The 21,725-nt window shown below is 43.6% G+C and overlaps 5 protein-coding genes across 5 annotated transcripts; all 5 read right to left on the bottom strand.

Moving 5' to 3' along the window:
* Positions 1–44: 44 nt before the first annotated feature.
* On the bottom strand, positions 45–3,782 carry LOC134439475 (protocadherin alpha-8-like). The gene is made up of 3 exons (XM_063189371.1): positions 1,415–3,782; positions 1,101–1,131; positions 45–78 (listed from the first exon to the last, which is right to left on the bottom strand). Exons 1-3 carry the CDS (start codon positions 3,780–3,782, stop codon positions 45–47), a joined length of 2,433 nt encoding a protein of 810 aa, XP_063045441.1.
* Positions 3,783–4,992: 1,210 nt separating this feature from the next.
* LOC134439474 (protocadherin alpha-8-like) lies at positions 4,993–7,383 on the bottom strand. The gene has a single exon (XM_063189370.1). It carries the CDS (start codon positions 7,381–7,383, stop codon positions 4,993–4,995), a length of 2,391 nt encoding a protein of 796 aa, XP_063045440.1.
* A 103-nt stretch (positions 7,384–7,486) lies between these two features.
* LOC134439473 (protocadherin alpha-8-like) lies at positions 7,487–13,218 on the bottom strand. The gene is made up of 2 exons (XM_063189368.1): positions 10,861–13,218; positions 7,487–7,537 (listed from the first exon to the last, which is right to left on the bottom strand). Exons 1-2 carry the CDS (start codon positions 13,216–13,218, stop codon positions 7,487–7,489), a joined length of 2,409 nt encoding a protein of 802 aa, XP_063045438.1.
* A 79-nt stretch (positions 13,219–13,297) lies between these two features.
* On the bottom strand, positions 13,298–16,703 carry LOC134439472 (protocadherin alpha-13-like). Its single transcript, XM_063189367.1, has 2 exons — positions 14,349–16,703; positions 13,298–13,393 (listed from the first exon to the last, which is right to left on the bottom strand). Exons 1-2 carry the CDS (start codon positions 16,701–16,703, stop codon positions 13,298–13,300), a joined length of 2,451 nt encoding a protein of 816 aa, XP_063045437.1.
* A 1,451-nt stretch (positions 16,704–18,154) lies between these two features.
* On the bottom strand, positions 18,155–20,944 carry LOC134439471 (protocadherin gamma-A5-like). Its single transcript, XM_063189366.1, has 2 exons — positions 18,566–20,944; positions 18,155–18,187 (listed from the first exon to the last, which is right to left on the bottom strand). Exons 1-2 carry the CDS (start codon positions 20,942–20,944, stop codon positions 18,155–18,157), a joined length of 2,412 nt encoding a protein of 803 aa, XP_063045436.1.
* Between the last annotated feature and the right edge of the window lie 781 nt (positions 20,945–21,725).

The following is a 21,725-nucleotide window of genomic DNA, read 5'->3' as shown; positions in this document are numbered from 1 at the left end:
GTAGCTCGTTCTGTGTGTGAATGAGACCGAGACAAAAAAGAACGTCATAAGAAGCGACCACTCCCTTCAAAGCCAACACTGACACCGTGTGGATGTTGAACAAACCAGAGTCAGAGTTTGTTTTTCCAGACTCCACGTCCATAGCAACTGAAACCGGTATATTTCGCTTCTGCTTTACGCACGGTAGACCTATGGAGGCCGTTTTATTTGTCCCCCGATATGATTTTAATGTTATAAAGCTTCACATGAAATATGACATCTTTTGTACAGGAATCTGAAAAATACATTTGCAATACAATTAAAGGCTTATGCCACTATTTTGGGGCTTAATGCAGTGAAAATCGTTGGTTGGGGTTTATAAAGATGGTAAAGTGCCTTATGTTTCATGTTAAGCGTTGTCTTGCTTTAAGAGAATTTAAAAGAGGGAATATGTCGCTAAGCTAGTGGAAGTCAATGGGTCCGTGTAGCATGCTACATGGCAAGACAAGGCTTAACATGAACAACAAGACAATTTACCACCAATATAAACCCCAGCCCATGAGTTCAACTTTATTAAGCCCGAAAATAGTGGCATACCCCTTTAAGTTATATTCAGGGGACCTAGGGAAGCTGAGGTCTTTTTTGAAGGTTACTGCCTTCAAAATAGGCCTAAAGTGCATGGGGAAATCCTGGTTTGTGTTCATAGTACGGCTCCTGGAGGACCTTTACTGCCCTAGGATAAATTTTAAGTGGCCCCTCGAATGAAAAAGGTTCAATCCCCACCCCTGGCCTAATAGAATATCTAGAATGCCGAATCCGATGGCGTTGCATCCATTACCAGGGGCTTTCAACACCACGGAGAGCACCGTTACTGCTTGGTTTGTATACACGCGGTATGTGTAAAAAGCTCTCTCTCTCTCTCTCTCTCTCTCTCTCTCTCTCTCTCTCTCTCTCTCACACACACACACACACACACACACACACATGCGTAATTGTATTGTGCAATACCGATAGTATTTATTCCAAAGGGGTATTGTGCAATATCGAGAAATAGCCATAAGCCATCGAGCTTTTTAACTATTACGCACACTTGGAAAATAAAAAAGTGGTTGTGAACCCACCTCGTGAACAATGCGTATGTGCTTCGCAAACCTGTGCACCCTGATGTATAAACCAACCCAACCCATGGATGCACATAAACATAGGCTCATGCACACAAAATAAATGCACGGCAAAGAAGACCAATGCGTGTTGTTTACAACCTTTACATCCCGATAGGTAAACATGGTACACATACGTAGAGTGGCTCACACATATGACCCTCGTCAGACATACCCATGAATGAGCCAAACGCCTGGACGTACCGTCGTAATAGAAAACCAATGTGTGTTTTGTGTTAGAGCAGCAACAACATATCTTACAGTTTAAATAAAACCAGCCCTTACCTCAACAGAAGTTCTACTCCTGCGATCAGGTACAACCAGAGTATTTGCATTGCTGCCAGGAACTATAGTGGAACCGATACTCATTCTGGGTCCAACCAGCATGTACCTCTTGTCTCCAGATCTGTACTGGATGCTGTGGCATAAAGTTCCATCATAGTTCGTGTCCTGCAAGTATTTGGACGAGTAGTCTGCGGACTTTGAGCATTGCATAGCTATCAAGACGATGATACTGATTACAAAAAGCACTGAGACAGAGCCCAGAGTTATGATCAAATAGAAAGTGACGTTGTCTTCCTCGTCGTTAACGATGGTTGTCAGATCTGATGCGGCAAACGCTTCTTTTGGTTCAACAAGTTTTGCTATCACGGTGGCTGTTGCTGAAAGAGAGACGTTCCCATTGTCTTTGACTAGAATAACTAGTTTGTGTTCAGCTTCGTCTGTTTCCGTGAATGCTCGCATAGTCCTTATCTGTCCAGTGTACCGATCCAGACTGAATAAAGTGTGGTCAGTTACTTCATGGAGAGAAAACAGTAGCCATCCATTGTATCCAGTGTCAGCGTCATATGCCCTAACTTTAGCCACTAAATGTCCTCCGTTCACATTGCGTGGGATCTCCTCCACGCCCTCAGCAGAGCCGTTAGCACTGACCGGGGACAAGATAACGGGAGGATTGTCGTTCTGGTCCAGAATATACACATTTATTGTGACGTTGGCGCTAAGGGACGGACTGCCAGAGTCAGTAGCTAGCACGTGGAAAGTAAACTTTTTCAAAGTTTCGTAGTCGAAGCTCTTGAGTGCGTGTATGTGCCCGTTATCAGGGTTGATGTTGAGAAAAGATGACATATCTGTCTTAGATCCATCTCCTCTGATGATGTTATATTTGATGTCTGCGTTGTCACTGACATCTTTATCAAAAGCAGAGACTGAGAATATAGACGCACCTGCTGCGTTATTTTCGAATAAGTACAACTCAAAAGGATTTTGTTGAAATTCTGGGCTGTTATCATTTACATCTGATATGTCAATGTTTAAAGTTTTAAATGTTGACAGAGGGGGTTGTCCAAAATCGACCGCAGTTATTGTGATGTCATAATGGGATTGAGACTCTCTGTCTAAACGTTCTTTTGTCACCAGTGAATACATGTTGTCTTGAACTGAGGGTTTCAATTCAAATGGCACGTTTTCAGATATGGTGCACTGCACTTTGCCATTTAGACCCGAGTCCTCATCTGTTACACTAATGAGGGATATGACAGTTCCTGGTTTACTGTCTTCAGAGACCAAGTTTGACAGTGACATTACCTCAATATCGGGTCGGTTGTCATTTACGTCTTGAACTTTCACTACTACTCTGCAGTCACTTGTAGTAGGTGGCTGGCCATTGTCAGAGGCCCGAACATGTAATTTATACACAGCATTCTTCTCAAAATCTACGTCACCTTTAACTATGATATCCCCTGTTGTGCTACCTAAATTAAAGGTATCAAATACCTTTGAGGTCATGCCACTGCCAAATGAATACGTAACCTCACCATTTGTTCCTTCGTCTAAATCAGTTGCAGACACTGTTATCACTGTTGTCCCAGCAGCTATGTTTTCAAATAATGTTGTTGAGTACACATCCTGACTAAACACAGGGCGATTGTCGTTAATATCTAATACAGACACAGTGATGTTCAGAGTCCCTTTTCTGGGTGGACTGCCCCCATCGGTAGCTGTCAGAATTAAAGTGTGCTGCGCTTTCTTCTCTCTGTCTAGAGGTTTTTGTAGCACCAAGTACGGAAGCCTATCCTCCTCTTTGTCTGTTATTTCCAAATCAAAATGTTCATTTTGGGTTAATTTATACACACGCACACTATTTAGTCCTAGATCAGGGTCATGAGCTTTTTGCAGTTGAAAACGAGCGCCGGGTAGTGTATTCTCTGTAATTGTCAGTGTCGTCTCTTTATCAGCAAATGTGGGTGCATGGTCGTTTAAATCAGTTATTTCAATACCAACGTGATGTATCTCCAAAGGATTGTCAACGGCAATCTTTAAATTAACAAGGCAAGCTTCGTTGCCATCACAAAGTGTTTCCCTGTCGATTTCCTTTTCAACATACAGCACGCCATTGTTCTGGTTAACCTGAAACAGAGCGTCTTTAGAGCCGGACACGACTCGAAATCGTCTCTGGACAAGCGTACTCACGTCCAATCCCAGATCCTTTGCAACATTTCCTATGGTTGTTCCCTTCTTTGCTTCCTCTGGAACAGAATAGCGTATTTGTCCAGAAATCCGTTCAGCGAAACACAACAGAAGCGAAAAGCATAAAGCAACCCTCCATAACTCCCCTCCTCGCTTTTGTCCAGCGTCTGCCATCGTGAAAAATATTCAGTTGTCCGATTAATATCCACTTCTGTGTTTGTGAATAAAGCAAATCATAGTCGGTTGAGAAGAAGTCAACATAACCTGATGATAGCCATAATCAGCTATTATTTGTAACCATTTCCAGGCGCAGCACCGTCCCGTAGCTCGTTCTGTGTGTGAATGACACCGAGACAAAAAAAAAGAACGTAAGAAGAAGGGACCACTCCCTTCAAAGCCAACACTGACACCGTGTGGATGTTGAACAAACCAAGTCAGAGTTTGTATGTTTTACCAGCCTCCACGTTCATAGCAACTGAACCAGCGTATTTCTTCTCTTGTGTTTTTCGCACGGCAGACCTACGGCCCTTAAGGCCGTTTTATCTGGCCCCCGATAGAATGTTAATGTTATGAAGCTTCACATGAAATATGACATATTTCGTAGAGGAATCTAAAGAAATACATTTCCAATACAATTAAGTTATATTAAGGGGACCTAAAGAAGCTGAGGTCTGTTTTAAAGGTGGCTGCCTTCAATATAGGCCTAAAGTGCATGGCAAAATCCTAGGTGGAATTTTAAGTGGGAAATCGAATGAAAAAGGTTCCCCACCCCTGCCCTGATAGAATATTCAAAAATGCCAAAACCAATGGCGTTGCGGGCTTTCAGCACCACGGAGAGCTCCGCGTCAGCTAATTTGGTACAAAGGGTGTATGCGTAAAAGGCTCTCTCTCTCTCTCTCTCTCTCTCTCTCTCTCTCTCTCTCTCTCTCTCTCTCTCTCTCTCTCTCTCTCTCTCTCTCTCTCTCTCACACACACACACACACTCACTNCCCCCCCCCCCCCCCCCCCCCCCCCCACACACACACACACACACACACGTAACTGTATAGTGCCATCTCGATAAATAGCCATAATCCATCGAGATTTGTAACAATTACGCACACTTGGAAAATAGATATGTGTGTGTGAACCTATCTCGTGAACAATGCATATGATGTGCTACGCAAACCTGTGCATGACTTGTAAACCATGTACACACAATAAATGAATGTAGAATGGAAAAGAATATCAATGGCCTGACCAATGGGTGTTGTTTAAAACCGGTATATTCTGATAGGTTAACGTGGTACACATAGGTAGAGGCTCACTAGGCAAATCATATGCCAACCGCCTGGACGTCAATTCATGAAAGGAAACCAATTTGTGTTGTGTCAGAGCAGCAACATCACCTCTCACAGTTATTAATGAAAGCAGCCCTTACCTCAACTGAAGTTCTACTCCTGCGATCAGGTACAACCAGAGTATTCGCATTGCTGCTAGGAACTATAGTGGAACCGATACTCATTCTGGGTCCAACCAGCATGTACCTCTTGTCTCCAGATCTGTACTGGATGCTGTGGCATAAAGTTCCATCATAGTTCGTGTCCTGCAAGTATTTGGACGAGTAGTCTGTGGACTTTGAGCACTGCATAGCTATCAAGACGATGATGCTGATTACAAAAAGCACCGAGACAGAGCCCAGAGTTATGATCAAATAGAAAGTGACGTTGTCTTCCTCGTCGTTAACGGCTGTTGTCAGATCAGATGCTGCAAACGCTTCTTTTGGTTCCACAACTTTTACAATCACGGTGGCGGTTGCTGAAAGAGAAACGTTCCCGTTGTCTTTGACTAGAATAACTAGTTTGTGTTCAGCCTCGTCTGTTTCAGTGAATGCTCGCATAGTCCTTATCTGTCCTGTGTACCGATCCAGACTGAATAAAGTGTGGTCAGTTACTTCATGTAGAGAAAACAGTAGCCACCCATTGTATCCAGTGTCAGCGTCATATGCCCTAACTTTAGCCACTAAATGTCCTCCGTTCACATTGCGTGGGATCTCCTCCACACCCTCAGCAGAGCCGTTAGCACTGACTGGGGACAAGATAACGGGAGGATTGTCGTTCTGGTCCAGAATATACACATTTATTGTGGCGTTGGCGCTAAGGGACGGACTGCCAGAGTCAGTGGCTAGCACGTGGAATGTAAACTTTTTCAAAGTTTCGTAGTCGAAGCTTTTGAGTGCGTGTATGTGCCCGTTATCAGGGTTGATGTTGAGAAAAGAGGACATGTCTGTCTTAGATCCGTCTCCTCTGATAATGTTATATTTGATGTCTGCGTTTTCATTGACATCTTTATCAAATGCAGAAACTGAGAATATAGATGCACCTGCTGCGTTATTTTCGAATAAATACAGTTCAATAGGATTTTGATGAAATTCTGGGCTGTTGTCGTTTACATCTGATATGTCAATGTTTAAAGTTTTAAATGTGGTAAGAGCTGGCTGGCCAAAGTCGACTGCTGTTATTGTGATGTCATAATGGGACTGACTCTCTCTATCTAAACGTTCTTTTGTCACCAGTGAATACATGTTGTCTTGAACTGAGGGTTTCAATTCAAATGGCACGTTTTCAGATATGGTGCACTGCACTTTGCCATTTAGACCCGAGTCCTCATCTGTTACACTAATGAGAGAAATGACAGTTCCTGGTTTACTGTCCTCAGACACCACGTTGGACAGTGACATCACCTCTATATCCGGTTGGTTGTCATTTACATCTTGAACTTTCACAATAACTCTACAATCACTGGTTGCAGGTGGTTGGCCATTGTCAGAAGACTGAATGTCCAATTTGTAAACAGAATTCTTCTCGAAATCTACTTCACCCTTTACTACAATTTCCCCTGTGGCACTGCCCAAATTAAAGGTGTCCAAAATCTTTGCAGTCATTCCACTGCCAAAGGAGTACGTAATTTCACTGTTTGTTCCCTCATCTAGGTCAGTTGCAGACACTTGTATCACAGTTGTTCCAGCAGCAACGTTTTCGTTTAGTGTCGTTGAGTATACATCCTGGCTAAAGACAGGACGGTTGTCGTTGATGTCAAGTACAGAAACGGTTATATTCAATGTACCTTTTCTGGGTGGACTGCCCCCATCGGTAGCTGTCAGAACTAATGTGTGCTGCGCTTTCCTCTCTCTGTCGAGAGGTTTCTGTAGTACTAAAAAGGGGAGTTTATCCTCCCCTCTGTCCCTTATTTCCAAATCAAAATGTTCATTTCGGCTTAATTTATAAAGGCGGACGGTATTTATTCCCAAATCAGGGTCGTGTGCTTTTTGCAGTTGAAAACGCGCGCCCGGTAGCGTGTTTTCTGTGATCTCCAATATTGTGTCTTTGTCGGCAAAGGTTGGTGCATGGTCGTTTAGATCAGTTATTTCAATGCCAACGTGATGTATTTCTAAAGGGTTGTCAACAGCTATCTTTAAATTTACCAGACAGGCATCGTTGCCATCACATAGTGTTTCCCTGTCGATTTGCTTTTCAACAAACAGCACGCCATTGTTCTGGTTAACCTGAAACAGTGCGTCTTTAGATCCAGACACGACTCGAAATCGCCTCTGAACCAAACTACTCACGTCCAATCCCAGCTCCTTAGCAACGTTTCCGACCGCTGTTCCTTTCTTTGCCTCCTCTGGAACAGAATAGCGTATTTGTGCAGAAATCCGCTCAGCGAAACACAACAGTAGCGAAAAGCATAAAGCAATCCTCCACAGCCCTCCTCGCCTTTGTCCAGCGTTTGCCATCGCGAAAAATATTCGGTCGTCCGATTAATATCCAATTCTGTCTTCGTGAATATAGCAAAACATAGTCAGTTAAGAGGTCAGCATAACCTGGCGATAGCAATAATCAGCTATTTTTGTAAGCATTTCCAGGCGCACCGCCGTTCTGTAGCACCATCTGTGTGTGAATGAGACTGAGACAAAAAAGAACGTAATAAGGAGGACCACTCCCTTCAAAGCCAACACTGACACCGTGTGGATGTTGAACAAACCAGAGTCAGAGTTTATGTTTTACCAGAGTCCACTTTCATAGGAACTGAAACTGGCATATTTCTCTTGTGTAATACGCACGGTAGACATATAGGTCTATACCAGGGGTGGGGAGCCTTTTCCATTCCAGGGGCCAATTCAAATTCATCCGAGGGCCGTAAAAGTCCTCCGAGGGCCCTACTATGAACACATACCAGGATTTCCCCTTTCACTTTCGGCCGACATTGAAGGCAGACACCTTTTAAACAAACACAACCTTCTCTAGGTTCCCTGAATATAACTTAATTATATTGCAAATGCATTTGATTCCTTTACAAAATATGTCATATTTCATGTGAAGCCGAATAACATTAGAATTATATCAGGGGCCGGATAAAACGGCAAACGGCCCTCGAGACATAGGTTCCCCATCCCTGGTCTATACCTATACCGTATACGGCCCTTGAGGCCGTTTTATCTGGCCCCGAATTCATTTTAATGTGATAAAGCTTCACAGGAAATATGACATTTTGTACAGGAATCTAAAGAAATACATTTCCAATACAATTAAGTTATATTAAGGGGACCCAGAGAAGGAGAGGTCTATTTTAAAGGCATCTGCCTTCAATAAAGGCCTACAGTACAGAGGCAAAATCTTGGTTTGTGTTCATAGTACGACCCTTGAAGGACCTTTGCTACCCTTGGAGGAATTTTAATTGGGCCCTGGAATAAAAAAGGTTCCCCACCGCTGGTGTAAAGAATATCCAAAATACCGAAGCCGATGACGTTGCACTCCTTACCAGGAACTTTCAGCACCACGGAGAGCTCTGGCAGCTTAGTTAGCGCACAGACGGTATGCGTAAAAGGCTCTCTCTCTCTCTCTCTCTCTCTCTCTCTCTCTCTCTCTCTCTCTCTCTCTCTCTCTCTCTCTCTCTCTCTCTCTCTCTCTCTCTCTCTCACACACACACACACACACACACACACACACACACACACACACACACACAAAATGTTTGGTGTAATCTGGACAAATAGCTGTAAACCGTTCCGATTTGTTTCAATTACACACACTTGGAAACTAAACATGTGGTTGTGAAACCATGTTGTGAACAATGTGTATGATGTGCTACGCACTCCTGTATCAAACCAACCGAACCCATGGATACACATAGGTGGTCATGCATTCACAACAAAATGAACGCAGAATGGCGAAGAAGACCAAAAACCTGACCAATGCGTGTTGTTTACAACCTGGGAACAATAAATTATACTCTACTCTACACTCTAAGAAAATTTCCCTGCAAAATAACGGCAGTTACTGGCAATTATATTTACCTGTAATTCTACTGTTATTTCACACCAAAAATCAAATACAGCTCATTGCTGTTTAATGTATCACAGTATATAACATTTTTTCAGCAGCAGTTGAACTGTTAAATAACAGTACTCTACAGAAAAATAACAGTACATTTCAGTTAAAAAGTTGAATTGTACTGTGTGATGACAGGCAAATACTGGGTCATAGTTGTATTCATGAATATGGCCATGGCAACTTCCCACCCCACCCATCATTCTCTATAACTGTGGTACCCTGGCCATGTTACCACACCACCCTCCCATCGTTCACCATGACTGGAGTGCCTTGAGCATGATACTATGGCGCAATGCTGTATTGAGAAAATGGTTTGCGGTGGTCCTTTGAAAGTGTGGGCATGAATAAAATTTCAGAGTACGCAGTGCTATGTTACAATGATGGTGTGCAAGGTGGGCTTTTTACTGTATCTCTTGATGAGCCAATGATGAATATAGCATTGGTCAGTCTTTAAAAAAATATTTTGCACCAAGTAGCACAGCAAACAAGCAGCACTACAAGCTAGCTCTCAAAGCAATGCCTCATTTGCAGCAGGCACATTATATGCAACAATGCCACAAATGATGCCACATACAGCAAGCTTTCACAAAGAGGAAAGTGTGCAAGCATGTAAGCAAGCTTGTAGGCAAGCTTGTAGGCAAACAAGTGCTATGCTGTGCCATGCAAGCCAGCCAGCAGGCAGGCAAGCAACTGAAGTGTTGATAGTCCAGATTTATATACAGGTGCAAGAGTACCATGTGACCAGAGTCATCAGGCCCTTGGCAGGTGACGCCCATAATTGAATAATGGCATAACAGCCCTACTCAGGTGAGGCCAGGCACTGATTAGCAGATTGGTTTAGATGGGGCTGCTTGTTGCAAGAGTGTTACAAGTTCTTAAAATGTTTCAGCCATTCACACTTTCATCACTATCAAAATGCATGTGCTACTCCCACTTTGCTGCATCAAGCACTTTTTAAGTATTGCAGTTTCCTTAGGAATTGCATCATGCTTGATAGTATCAGATAATCTTTAACCAGTCAGAATGACTTCAGTTCTTCAGGTGGTATTGAAGTTAGATGGTGATCACGGACAAGTGGAGGTTGAATGGGTTTCAATGGTGCTGCCTAAAATAACTTGTTATTTTCTAGAGATGCACCGGATCCGGTTCCGGTTCCGGATCCGTCAGGATAATAGAGTTTTTCACAGGGTCCGGGTCCGGCAGGATCTTAAGCAGTGGATCCGGTATCCGGCATGTTACCTAAAAATCAGGGTCTGGTGCATGTCTAGCCTAGGCTTTTCAGTCTTTCACAACCCCAATCACTGCATGGAGTGAAATCCCTTTGGACGCGGCTATTGCAGGGAGTGTGGCAATAAGCCAATGAGTCTAAAAAATAGTTTGCGCCAACGTAATAAAAAGGGCCCACGTGTGCGAGTAGACTATATGTTTCAACCCTTTTGTAGGATCCGGTATCCGGTTCCGGATCCGGCAGGATCTTATTCAGTGGATCTGGTATCCGGCAGGATCCTAAAAATCAGGATCCGGTGCATCTCTAGTTTTTTCCACAACGGCGAATACTGCTATTGTGCAGTACTTACTGTTTATGCTCAATATGTGGCTCAAAGTAATATTTTCACAGTAGTTGTCTGTTTTTTCGAAAAACAGTAGAATGCTGTTGCAGAATTGCCGTAAATAAACAGCTATTTGTTACAGTGTACCTGTGCATCCAGATAGTTAAATATGGTACACATAGGTATAGGCTCACACATGCTAAATAAAGTATAACTCTCGTCAGACATACCCATGAATGAGCCAATGTAAAGTGATCAAAGGAAACCAAAGTATTTTGTGTTATAGCAGCATAAACATTTTTCACGGTCGAAAATGAAACCAGCTCTTACCTCTACTGAAGTTCTACTCCTGCGATCAGGAACAACCAGAGTATTTGCATTGCTGCCAGGAACTATAGTGGAACCGATACTCATTCTGGGTCCAACCAGCATGTACCTCTTGTCTCCAGATCTGTACTGGATGCTGTGGCATAAAGTTCCATCATAGTTCGTGTCCTGCAAGTATTTGGACGAGTAGTCTGTGGACTTTGAGCACTGCATAGCTATCAAGACGATGATGCTGATTACAAAAAGCACCGAGACAGAGCCCAGAGTTATGATCAAATAGAAAGTGACGTTGTCTTCCTCGTCGTTAACGGCTGTTGTCAGATCAGATGCTGCAAACGCTTCTTTTGGTTCCACAACTTTTACAATTACGGTGGCGGTTGCTGAAAGAGAAACGTTCCCATTGTCTTTGACAAGAATAACTAGTTTGTGCTCAGCCTCATCTGTTTCCGTGAATGCTCGCATAGTCCTTATCTGTCCCGTATAGCGATCCAGACTGAATAAAGTGTGGTCAGTTACTTCATGGAGAGAAAACAGTAGCCATCCATTGTATCCAGTGTCTGCGTCATAGGCCCTAACTTTAGCCACTAAATGTCCTCCGTTTACATTGCGTGGGATCTCCTCCACACCCTCAGCAGAGCCGTTAGAACTGACTGGGGACAAGATAACGGGAGGATTGTCGTTCTGGTCCAGAATATACACATTTATTGTGGCGTTGGCACTAAGGGACGGACTGCCAGAGTCAGTGGCTAGCACATGAAATGTAAACTTTTTCAAAGTTTCGTAGTCGAAGCTCTTGAGTGCGTGTATGTGCCCGTTATCAGGGTTGATGTTGAGAAAAGAAGACATGTCTGTCTTAGATCCATCTCCTCTGACAATGTTATATTTGATGTCTGCGTTTTCATTTACATCTTTATCAAATGCAGAGACAGAGAAAATTGACGCACCTGCTGCGTTATTTTCGAATAAGTACAATTCTAGAGGATTTTGGGGGAATTCTGGGCTGTTATCATTTACATCGGATACATCAATATTTAAAGTTTTAAATGTTGATAGAGGGGGCTGTCCAAAATCGACCGCTTTTATTGTGATGTCATAATGGGACTGGACCTCTCTATCTAAACGTTCTTTTGTCACCAGTGAATACATGTTGTCTTGAACTGAGGGTTTCAATTCAAATGGCACGTTTTCAGATATGGTGCACTGCACTTTGCCATTTAGACCCGAGTCCTCATCTGTCACACTAATGAGGGAAATGACAGTTCCTGGTTTACTGTCCTCAGAAACCACGTTAGAAAGAGACGTCACATCTATCTCTGGCTGGTTGTCATTCACGTCTTGTATTTTTATGATAACTCTACAGTCTGCGGCCATAGGGGGTGTTCCACTGTCAGAAGCTTGGACATCCAATTTGTACACACTATTTTGCTCAAAATCTAATTGACCTTTTACAAGTATATCACCCGTATTACTGTCTAAACTGAACATATCATATATTTTCGAGTTTACATGACTTCCAAATGAATATATTACATCACCATTTGTCCCTTCGTCTAAATCTGTTGCGGATACTTTTATAACTTTTGTTCCAGCCGCCACATTTTCATGCAGTGTTGCGGAATATACATCCTGGCTGAAGACGGGAGGGTTGTCATTATTATCCAGCACAGACACTGTTATATTAAGCTTTCCTGTTTTTGGTGGAGTGCCTCCATCACTAGCCGTCAGAACCAATTTGTGTTGAGCTTTGCGCTCTCTGTCGAGGGGTTTCTGTAATACTATGAAGGGGAGTTTATCCTCTCCTCTATCTCTAATTTCTAATCCAAAATGTTCATTTTGACTTAATTTATACAGTCGGACACCATTCGCCCCAGTATCCGGATCATGCGCAGTTTGGAGTTGAACACGGACACCAGGGTTTGTGCTCTCTGAAATTTCTAAACTCGTTTCTTTGTCAGCAAAAGTAGGAGAATGATCATTAATATCCGTTATTTCCACTGCAACGTGATGTATTTCTAAAGGATTTTCTACGGCAAGCTTCACATTTATGACACAAGCTTCAGTACCATCGCACAACGCCTCCCTGTCGATTTCCTTTTCAACATACAGCACGCCATTGTTCTGGTTAACCTGAAACAGAGCGTCTTTAGATCCAGACACGACTCGAAAGCGTCGCTCGACTAAGCTACTTGCATCTATTCCTAAATCCTTTGCAATATTACCGACAGTTGTCCCCTGTTTCGCCTCCTCCGCCACCGAGTACCTGATTTGGGCAGAAATCCGCTCCCCGAAAGACAACAGCAAGGAGACGCATAAAACAATCCGACGGAGATCCCCTCTGCGTCTTTGTCCACCGTCTGCCATGGCGTGAAATCCGTATTTAAACTCCAGTTAACGTCCTCGCACTGATTCTCTTATGAAAACACCAATAATTCGCTCGGAGTTACAGGAGGAAGATCATGTTGTAGTACAAATCCCATCCGACTGTCAAAGCATTTTCTTCAGCACCGCACTGCCCCGTTACGCTTTCATTGTGCGACTGACACAACCCACAACCACAGACCAATTTTAAGGGCACGGCTCATTCTCTTCAAAACCAATACTGACACCTTGTGGATGATAGAAAGCATGAGCGTGAGATAAGCCAGCCGCTGCACAGGGATAACCAATAATGAAACTTTCCCATCATGTAAGCCCGCTACATGACAAAGTCTTAGCGCTCAGGATGAAGAGCAATACTCACACAAAACTGCACATATGTCAAGATAATGCAATCCGATACAATTAAGCTCATTCCAAAACTGTTACTGCAAATAGGCAACGCAACCTTTTGACCACAAAATGCCTACCTACACCAAATGCCACACACACACACACACACACACACACACACACACACACACACACACACACACACACACACACACACACACACACCTGTCTTTGTGAGAAGAAAATGTTTCAACTACCACCAAAACCAGCCATCAGCAAGAATGAGATAACATTTTTGACTCACCTCTCCCTCGATATTATGAGGGACCACTCCCTTCAAACCCAATACTGACACCGTGTGTCGAACAAACCTTGGCATGTTTATCTTTAGACAGACTGGTTGGGAAAAAACCTCTGAACTGGACGCAAGTATCTATCTTCATTTTACTGACCAACCAAACCCGTATAGAGCTTTCAGGACCACGGAGAGCAACGCGGTGTCTTGTTGCAATCTACGTACATAGATAAATGTAAAGTGTACAAAGACACTGAGAAGGGAAAACACACACACACACACACACACACACACACACACACACACACACACACACTGCCCTTTTTGCGTTACAATTCAGTCATTTAGACCATTCCAAAACAATTACACATATTTCTTTAAGCAGCATGTGACAATATAAACCAACTCAAAAACATTGGCTTCCTTCTGGGGGAAACAACGTATAGCACATTCACTTGTTAGAGTTAGAAATGAAACCAGCTCTTACCTCAACAGAAGTTCTACTCCTGCGATCAGGTACAACCAGAGTATTCGCATTACTGCCAGGAACTATATTGGAGCCAATACTCATTCTGGGTCCAACCAGCATGTACCTCTTGTCTCCAGATCTGTACTGGATGCTGTGGCATAAAGTTCCATCATAGTTCGTGTCCTGCAAGTACTTGGACGAGTAGTCCGCTTGTTTGGAACACTGCATGGCAATCAGGACAGCTAAGCTTATCACAAAAAGTATGGACACAGCTCCAAGCGTTATCATTAGGTAAAATGCCATGTCGTTTTCCTCCTCGACGTTCTGGGAACTTTTAATATCAGAGGCTGCAAAGGCCTCCATTGGCTCCACCACTCTGACAAGCACAGTGGCTGTTGCTGATAGCGACACGTTGCCATTGTCTTTCACAACCACAGTCAGTTTGTGCTCACTTTCGTCAGTCTCTGCAAAGGCGCGCAGCATTCGTATCTGTCCAGTATAACGGTCCAGACCAAACAGCGTGTGGTCGGCAACCTCTTGTATTGAAAATAATAACCATCCGTTGTATCCGATGTCAGCGTCTGACGCCCTCACTTTAGTGACCAAATATCCCTGGTTGGCATTGCGCGGGATTTCAACAGTGCCCTCAGCTGATCCGTTTGCACTTACTGGGGACAAGATGACCGGAGTGTTGTCGTTCCGATCCAGAATAAAAACATGTATAGTTACATTGCTGCTTAAAGAAGGATGTCCAGCGTCCTTTGCTATTACGCAGAAATTGAACATTTTAACAGCTTCAAAGTCAAAACTTTTGAGCGCACTAATAGCCCCGCTATCTGCGTTGATGTTGAGAAATGATGTCATTTCGCTGTGGCCACCCCTGGCAATTTGATAGGATATTGCAGCATTCTCATCTACGTCTTTATCTGTTGCAGTTACAGAAAAGATGGACGCACCTGGTACGTTGTTTTCATACATGTAAAGTTCAAGAGGATTCTGCTGGAACTCTGGACAGTTGTCATTCACGTCTGATATCTGGACACTCAACGTTTTGAATGTGGAAAGTGCTGGCTGACCCAAATCGAACGCATTTATGGTGATGTCATAGTATGACAGGCTCTCTCTGTCAAGACTGCGTTTTGTGACGAGGGAAAACATGTTATCCTGCACTGACGCTTTCAGCTCAAATGGCACATCCCCAGACAGACTGCATACTACTTTTCCGTTCATTCCTGAATCTTTGTCTATTATGCTAATAAGTGAAATAACTGTACCAGGTTTTGCGTCTTCAGAAACTTGAGTAGAGAGTGATGTTACTTCAATAACTGGGGCATTATCGTTCACATCTAGTATTTTAATATTAACACCGCATTCGGCATTCAGAGGTGGTTGGCCCTTGTCTATTGCTTGAATATCTAGTTTATACAGGTCAGTGACTTCATAATCAAGGGCGCCTTTTATTCGTATCTCACCGGTTACACTGTCTAAATCAAATTTCTCGAATAGTGCTGGGTCTAAGTCTGTGCCCATAATGTATTCTAACTCGCCATTTGCGTCCTTGTCAATATCAGTCGCTGTAACTGCTAATACAACAGTTCCAAATTCAGCATTTTCTGGTATAGTCACAGTGTAAAGCTCTTGACTAAAAACTGGTGGATTGTCATTTATGTCAAGGACCGTTACTGTTACATTCAGAGTTCCTGATCTAGGGGGAGTGCCCCCATCATACGCCGTTAAACAAAAGCTGTGCTCGGCTTTGGTTTCTCTATCAAGGGGTTTCTTTAGCACTAAGTACGGGATTTTCACTTTGCTTCTCTCTAATAGCTTTAGCTCAAAGTTATCATTTTGGCTCAATTTGTATGACTGCACACTGTTCATTCCAATGTCTGGGTCGCGTGCTGCTTGAAGCTGAAATCTTGCTCCCGGTAATCTGTTCTCGGCTATCTCGAGTCGTTTCTCCTTTTCAGGAAAACTGGGGGAATGGTCATTGACATCCGTGATTTCAACCGCAACATAATGTATTTCCAGAGGGTTATCGACAATCATTTTTAGATTCATCAGGCAAGCGCTTTGCCCATCGCAAATGGCCTCTCTATCAATAGTCTTACTGACGAGCAGGTCCCCATTGTTCTCATTTACCTGGAAAAGAGAGTCCTCGGTGCCGGAAACGATGCGTAATCTTCTATTCACCAAAGTGGTAACATCTAACCCCAAATCTTTCGCAATATGTCCAACAACCGATCCCTCTTTGTTCTCCTCTGGTATGGAGTATCGTATCTGAGCTGAAACATGCTCCCCGCTACGTAGCAACAAAAAGAAATACAGTGTCCAGAAACAACAGTCCCATACGCGCCTTTGTCCTCGCTCTCCCATCGCGAAACATCCAAAATGAGTACGCCCCGATATAAACTATCAATATATACCCCTCAAGTCATTACTGTTTGACAGTGCTAATTTAACAGAATGTAGAATCTCGGATGATTAAACAAACGCGTCCTCCGTGTTCGGAGCTACTGCTCTTTGCAAAGCACACTCACGTCACACGCACGCCCACTGCATCAGAGGGCGTCATTTACATTTCTCCTCATGCCAGGTTTACTTGTGTTATAGTGACCCCACGTGGTCTCTTATGTAGTAGATTACGTGTTTACACAGTAAATTTTGTAGTGTTAAAATAACACTTAAAGAGGTAAAATCAACACTGTTCTAGTGTCTATTTGGTCCTGCTCCAGATCAGTGTTAAACACTGATGTTAGATTTATAGTGTTAAGCTAACACTATAAAGAGTAAAGCAGTTTCGGGGAGCATACAATGGCGCAGACAAACTCCATCACCTTGAGGAGGTGGGGGCTCTCTGGAGTACTTCTAACTCCACACAATTTAACAACTTCATTTGTCACTGACACTGGATAACACCTCACTCCATTTGGTGTTGGAATTACTCCAATAGTGTTAATAAGCCTTAACACTGCAAAATTAACACTGGCAAATTTACTGTGTATGGTGATTTTGAGGTTAAACGACATGGTCACAAACTATCCCTAGTCTTCCTATATTGCAACATTATGTTGAAAGTTTAATATGCTGTTCATTTGAGCGTGCATTTGTGCAATATTCATGACATGTGTTACACAGCTGTCAGTAGTGCGGATTAAATGCAAAAATCGTACAATTTCAGATGAAAACCTTTCTTGACGGTTATTTGGATTTTTGCGCTACTAACAACATTTCAGCACCGAGGACAGTGACTCTACAACCCTCTGCGCGCTCTCTCTCTCTCTCTCTCTCTCTCTCTCTCTCTCTCTCTCTCTCTCTCTCTCTCTCTCTCTCTCTCTCGCTCTCTCTCTCTCACACACACACACACACACACACACACACACACACACACACACACACACACACGCTACACTGTACTCAGACCAATAAAGCAATGATTCTCTTTTTGTACAGTAGCAACAAAGCAATCAATACACAAGGAGTGGGAGATGATTGTCCTATTCCCCAGTACATAGCAACGGTAGTTGAATCGTTGCGCTGAGACAGCTTCAGGACCATGGTCAGCTCCAGATGGTCACTGCCAAGTGCCAACACACGCCCACACACAAACATGGTAAATTGTGCATACACACAATAACCAATACGCGCTTCAAAAAGTAAGACTCTCAAATTACTCTTTAACTTACAAACCTTTTCAGACAGATGTGAACATACTTTAACGTGGTGCTTGGGTTTATCTGTTATGTCGTATCTTAGACATTGAAATAGGCTACTAAACTATAATGTCACTGGTATTACACTATTTGAATTGCCACCTGCCTGACAAGTCAACACAGGTATTTGGCTCTGTTGTGCTCGTCCTAACCACACATGTCCCAGAAATGTAGCCTATATTTACTGCCATACTAGATGGTTCTGCAGCGGTCATACGGTTAACACAAGCAGCTAGTCGCTGACCAGTTTGAAAAGCGTTGTCAGTTACCGTGCATGTGCGACTTCCTCACCAGTCTGAAGCGCTTTAAGTAAGTCTGTGTATTTGCGAGTTTCTGCATATTCGCAGTCATAAGAATACACCATGGTTTCATTAAAAAAAATACGCATGGTTTCATTTCTGTGCCATGTTTCTATAGTTTTGTAAGGCAGACCCGCATACAAAGTAGTAACACACACACACACGCACACACACGCACACACACACACACACACACACACACACGCACACACACGCACACACACACAGCAAGTCTTACCTCGTCTGGAGCTCTTGAACGTCGGTCAGGTACCACCAGAGTATTTGCATTGCTGCCAGGAACTATAGTGGAGCCGATACTCATTCTGGGTCCAACCAGCATGTACCTCTTGTCTCCAGATCTGTACTGGATGCTGTGGCATAAAGTTCCGTCATAATTAGTGTCCTGTAGGTATTTTGACGAGTAATCCGTGGCTTTGGAGCACTGCATGGCTATCAATACTATTATACTAATGACAAAAAGCACTGAAACTGAGCCTAAAGTTATGATCAAGTAAAATGTAATGTTGTTTTCCTCCTCGTTGTCTACGGAGCTTGGGACATCGGATGCTGCAAAAGCCTCTTTGGGCTCGACCAAGTTCACCATCACAGTCGCTGTGGCTGAGAGGGAAACGTTTCCGTTATCTTTGACTAATATGACCAGTTTGTGGCGCGCTTCGTCAGTCTCTGTGAAGGAACGCATGGTTCTAATCTGCCCGGTGTAACGCTCCAAGCCAAACAGAGTGTGGTCGCTGACTTCCAACAGGGAAAAAAGTAACCAGCCGTTGTAACCCACGTCTGCGTCGTAGGCCCTGATTTTTGACACCAGGTATCCTGGTTTCACATTGCGGGGTACCTCTTCTACACCTTCTGCTGACCCATTGGCGCTTACTGGAGAAAGAATGGCAGGTGTGTTGTCGTTCTGGTCCAGGATAAACACATTTACTGTGACGTTGCTGCTAAGGGGGGGTGACCCAGAGTCGTTGGCAATGACGTGAAACTGGAATGTTTTCATCGTCTCGAAATCAAAACTTTTCAGGGCATAAATGGTTCCGTTCTCCTCATTGATGTTCAAGAAAGATGTGACGCTGGTACCCGAATTGGTTCTGTCCAGTGAGTATGACACGCGTGCGTTATCCCCTTCATCAAGGTCGTGCGCGCTCACGCTGAATATGGACATGCCAGGTTTGTTATTCTCTATCAAATAAAATGTGTAAGGGCTCAGAGTAAATGCAGGAGTGTTGTCGTTTATGTCCTCTAAGTCCACCTGTATGACCTTAGTAGTGGTCAATGGAGGTGTGCCCAAGTCCTTTGCTGTTATTTCAATGTTGTATGTTGCCTGGGACTCCTTATCCATGTGCGTTTTGGTTATAAGCGAGTAAAAGTTGCCATCTGATGACGGCTTGAGATCAAACGGCAGGTCGGAGGGTACAGAGCAAACTACCTGTCCGTTGACTCCTGAATCCTGATCCGTCACCCCCATCAACGCAACCACTGTACCGGGCAGTGCGTTTTCCGGTATGCGGCTGGACAGGGATGTGATGTCAATCTCAGGTTTGTTGTCATTTACATCCTCCACCTTCACTATTACGGTGCATTGCGTGGACTGGGAAACTGCTCCTCTGTCTGCGGCTAGTATTTTAAGCTCATACAACTGTCTCTGTTCAAAGTCAAGGCCGCTTTTGATTGACAGTTCCCCAGTTTTGTTGTCGAGACTAAAAATGTCAGACGCGCCATTTCTGAATTTGCCTCGTAGTGAAAACACAATTTCGCCATTCAATCCCTCATCTGCATCCGAGGCACCAACTCGCACGAGAAATGTCCCTTCTGGTGCGTCTTCTTTCACATTGACAGTGTATTTTGATTTATTGCACACAGGTGCATTATCATTTATGTCAGACACGATTATTGTTATATTTAAAGTTCCTGATTTGTGTGGCTTACCTCCGTCTGAAGCTGTCAACACTAGCGTCAATTCCCCAGTTTGCTCTCTGTCTAGTTGTTTTTGCAAAACCAAAAAGGGTATTTTACCGTCGTCCCCAGAATCCTCTGTTTCTAAACGAAAATACGGATTTTGGCTCAGTTTGTAAGACTGCAGGTCATTCGTACCTACATCGGGATCGTGTGCCCCCTCCAGTTGCAATCGTTTTCCTATTGTCACAGATTCCAGTATTTCTAACTTAAAGTTTTCATCTGTGAACGAAGGACGATTATCGTTTACATCTGTGATTTCAACAGTAATCTGGTGCATTTCTAATGGATTCTCTATCACGGCTTTGAGAGTCACCAGGCACGGGCTGGTTTTGCCACATAGCTCTTCTCTATCTATCCTTTGACTGACGAACAAAGCACCGTCTCTCTGGTTTACCTGAAAGAGCTCCTGTTTGATTCCCGTTTGGACAATCCGCAAGTTCCGATCCGATAACGTGGCAGAGTCAATTCCTAGATCCTTAGCGATATTCCCAACCGTGGATCCAACCTTTAATTCCTCGTGAATAGAATAACGGATCTGCGCCTCGACGCCTCTCGACGCCAGAAAGAAGAACAAACAGACAAAATGAATGAGCAAGCCTCCTGGCAATCTAGTTCGACCACTTCCATTCTCCATGCTGAAGATTTCATTTAAAGATTTGTCCTAAACTGTCGACAAAACTCATGTCCCTATGTAATAATGGATGGTAAGGCAGGTATAGAGGCATTATTGGTCTGTCCTCTCCGTCGTCTGTTCTTTTTTGTTTCCCTCTCCTCCCCAAGATGCATCTGACAGCGAGGCTGACGGTGATCCACCCAGCTAACCTAGGCCTCGTTTCACTATAACGATGGTTCTTAGCCTTACGTGTGTCGTTAACCAGTGATCCTACGAATGTTCTTAGATTTTCTACGACTGTTTCCCAAAGACATTCGTACATGAACGCGCGTGCACAGCCTCTAAGATCATTCGTAGCGTCGCTCTTAAGGATCGCTGTCCATTTACGTGGTGCTGAAGTGTCCTCGGAGTGAACTGCGCCGTCATCTGCTGCTAAACCATTTACAAAAAGTAAGGCGTGTGTAAGTGTCAAAAGTTGCTCTCCATAAAAGGTGGAATACATTTGTAGCTGTTTGCAACTATTGATAGGAGTTATTGTTGGCAAATGAAATAAAATGCACACAAACAATGAAATCATGCAAAACTCCCAACTGACTGTAATAACCATGAGCTACGCCGTTAAGACCCAGATAAAGCGCGTGCAGTTCGCTACTGCAGCTTAATAGGCCTATTTAAGAAGACAAGTAGGCCTAGTTGGAGTTCCAAATTGGGATGCTCAAAGTTACAACCTCAAGGCGTTCAAGGCTTGACAACTGTCGGGAGCACGTCTGTTATGAAAAACAATGTCCATCAACATTGACAC

The sequence above is a fragment of the Engraulis encrasicolus genome, chromosome 23 (assembly GCF_034702125.1).
Source record: "Engraulis encrasicolus isolate BLACKSEA-1 chromosome 23, IST_EnEncr_1.0, whole genome shotgun sequence".
Lineage (NCBI taxonomy): Eukaryota > Metazoa > Chordata > Actinopteri > Clupeiformes > Engraulidae > Engraulis > Engraulis encrasicolus.
Note: the sequence above shows the minus strand (reverse complement) of the source record. Positions and strands in the feature narration are given on the sequence as shown.

What these genes read in the sequence shown, in the direction of transcription:
- LOC134439475 (XM_063189371.1), bottom strand. Translation starts at nt 3,782, where the DNA reads ATGGCAGACGCTGGACAAAAGCGAGGAGGGGAGTTATGGAGGGTTGCT. An exon ending in TTCTGTTGAGGTAAGGGCTG is followed by an intron (nt 1,132 to 1,414) that starts GTTTTATTTAAA and finishes CAGGGTGCACAG; the next exon opens with GTTTGCGAAGCACATACGCA. An exon ending in ACATACGCATTGTTCACGAG is followed by an intron (nt 79 to 1,100) that starts GTGGGTTCACAA and finishes ACACGGTGTCAG; the next exon opens with TGTTGGCTTTGAAGGGAGTG.
- LOC134439474 (XM_063189370.1), bottom strand. Translation starts at nt 7,383, where the DNA reads ATGGCAAACGCTGGACAAAGGCGAGGAGGGCTGTGGAGGATTGCTTTA.
- LOC134439473 (XM_063189368.1), bottom strand. Translation starts at nt 13,218, where the DNA reads ATGGCAGACGGTGGACAAAGACGCAGAGGGGATCTCCGTCGGATTGTT. An exon ending in GGAGTAGAACTTCAGTAGAG is followed by an intron (nt 7,538 to 10,860) that starts GTAAGAGCTGGT and finishes ATTCACACACAG; the next exon opens with ATGGTGCTACAGAACGGCGG.
- LOC134439472 (XM_063189367.1), bottom strand. Translation starts at nt 16,703, where the DNA reads ATGGGAGAGCGAGGACAAAGGCGCGTATGGGACTGTTGTTTCTGGACA. An exon ending in GGAGTAGAACTTCTGTTGAG is followed by an intron (nt 13,394 to 14,348) that starts GTAAGAGCTGGT and finishes GGGTTGTGTCAG; the next exon opens with TCGCACAATGAAAGCGTAAC.
- LOC134439471 (XM_063189366.1), bottom strand. Translation starts at nt 20,944, where the DNA reads ATGGAGAATGGAAGTGGTCGAACTAGATTGCCAGGAGGCTTGCTCATT. An exon ending in CAGACGAGGTAAGACTTGCT is followed by an intron (nt 18,188 to 18,565) that starts GTGTGTGTGTGC and finishes ATGTGTGGTTAG; the next exon opens with GACGAGCACAACAGAGCCAA.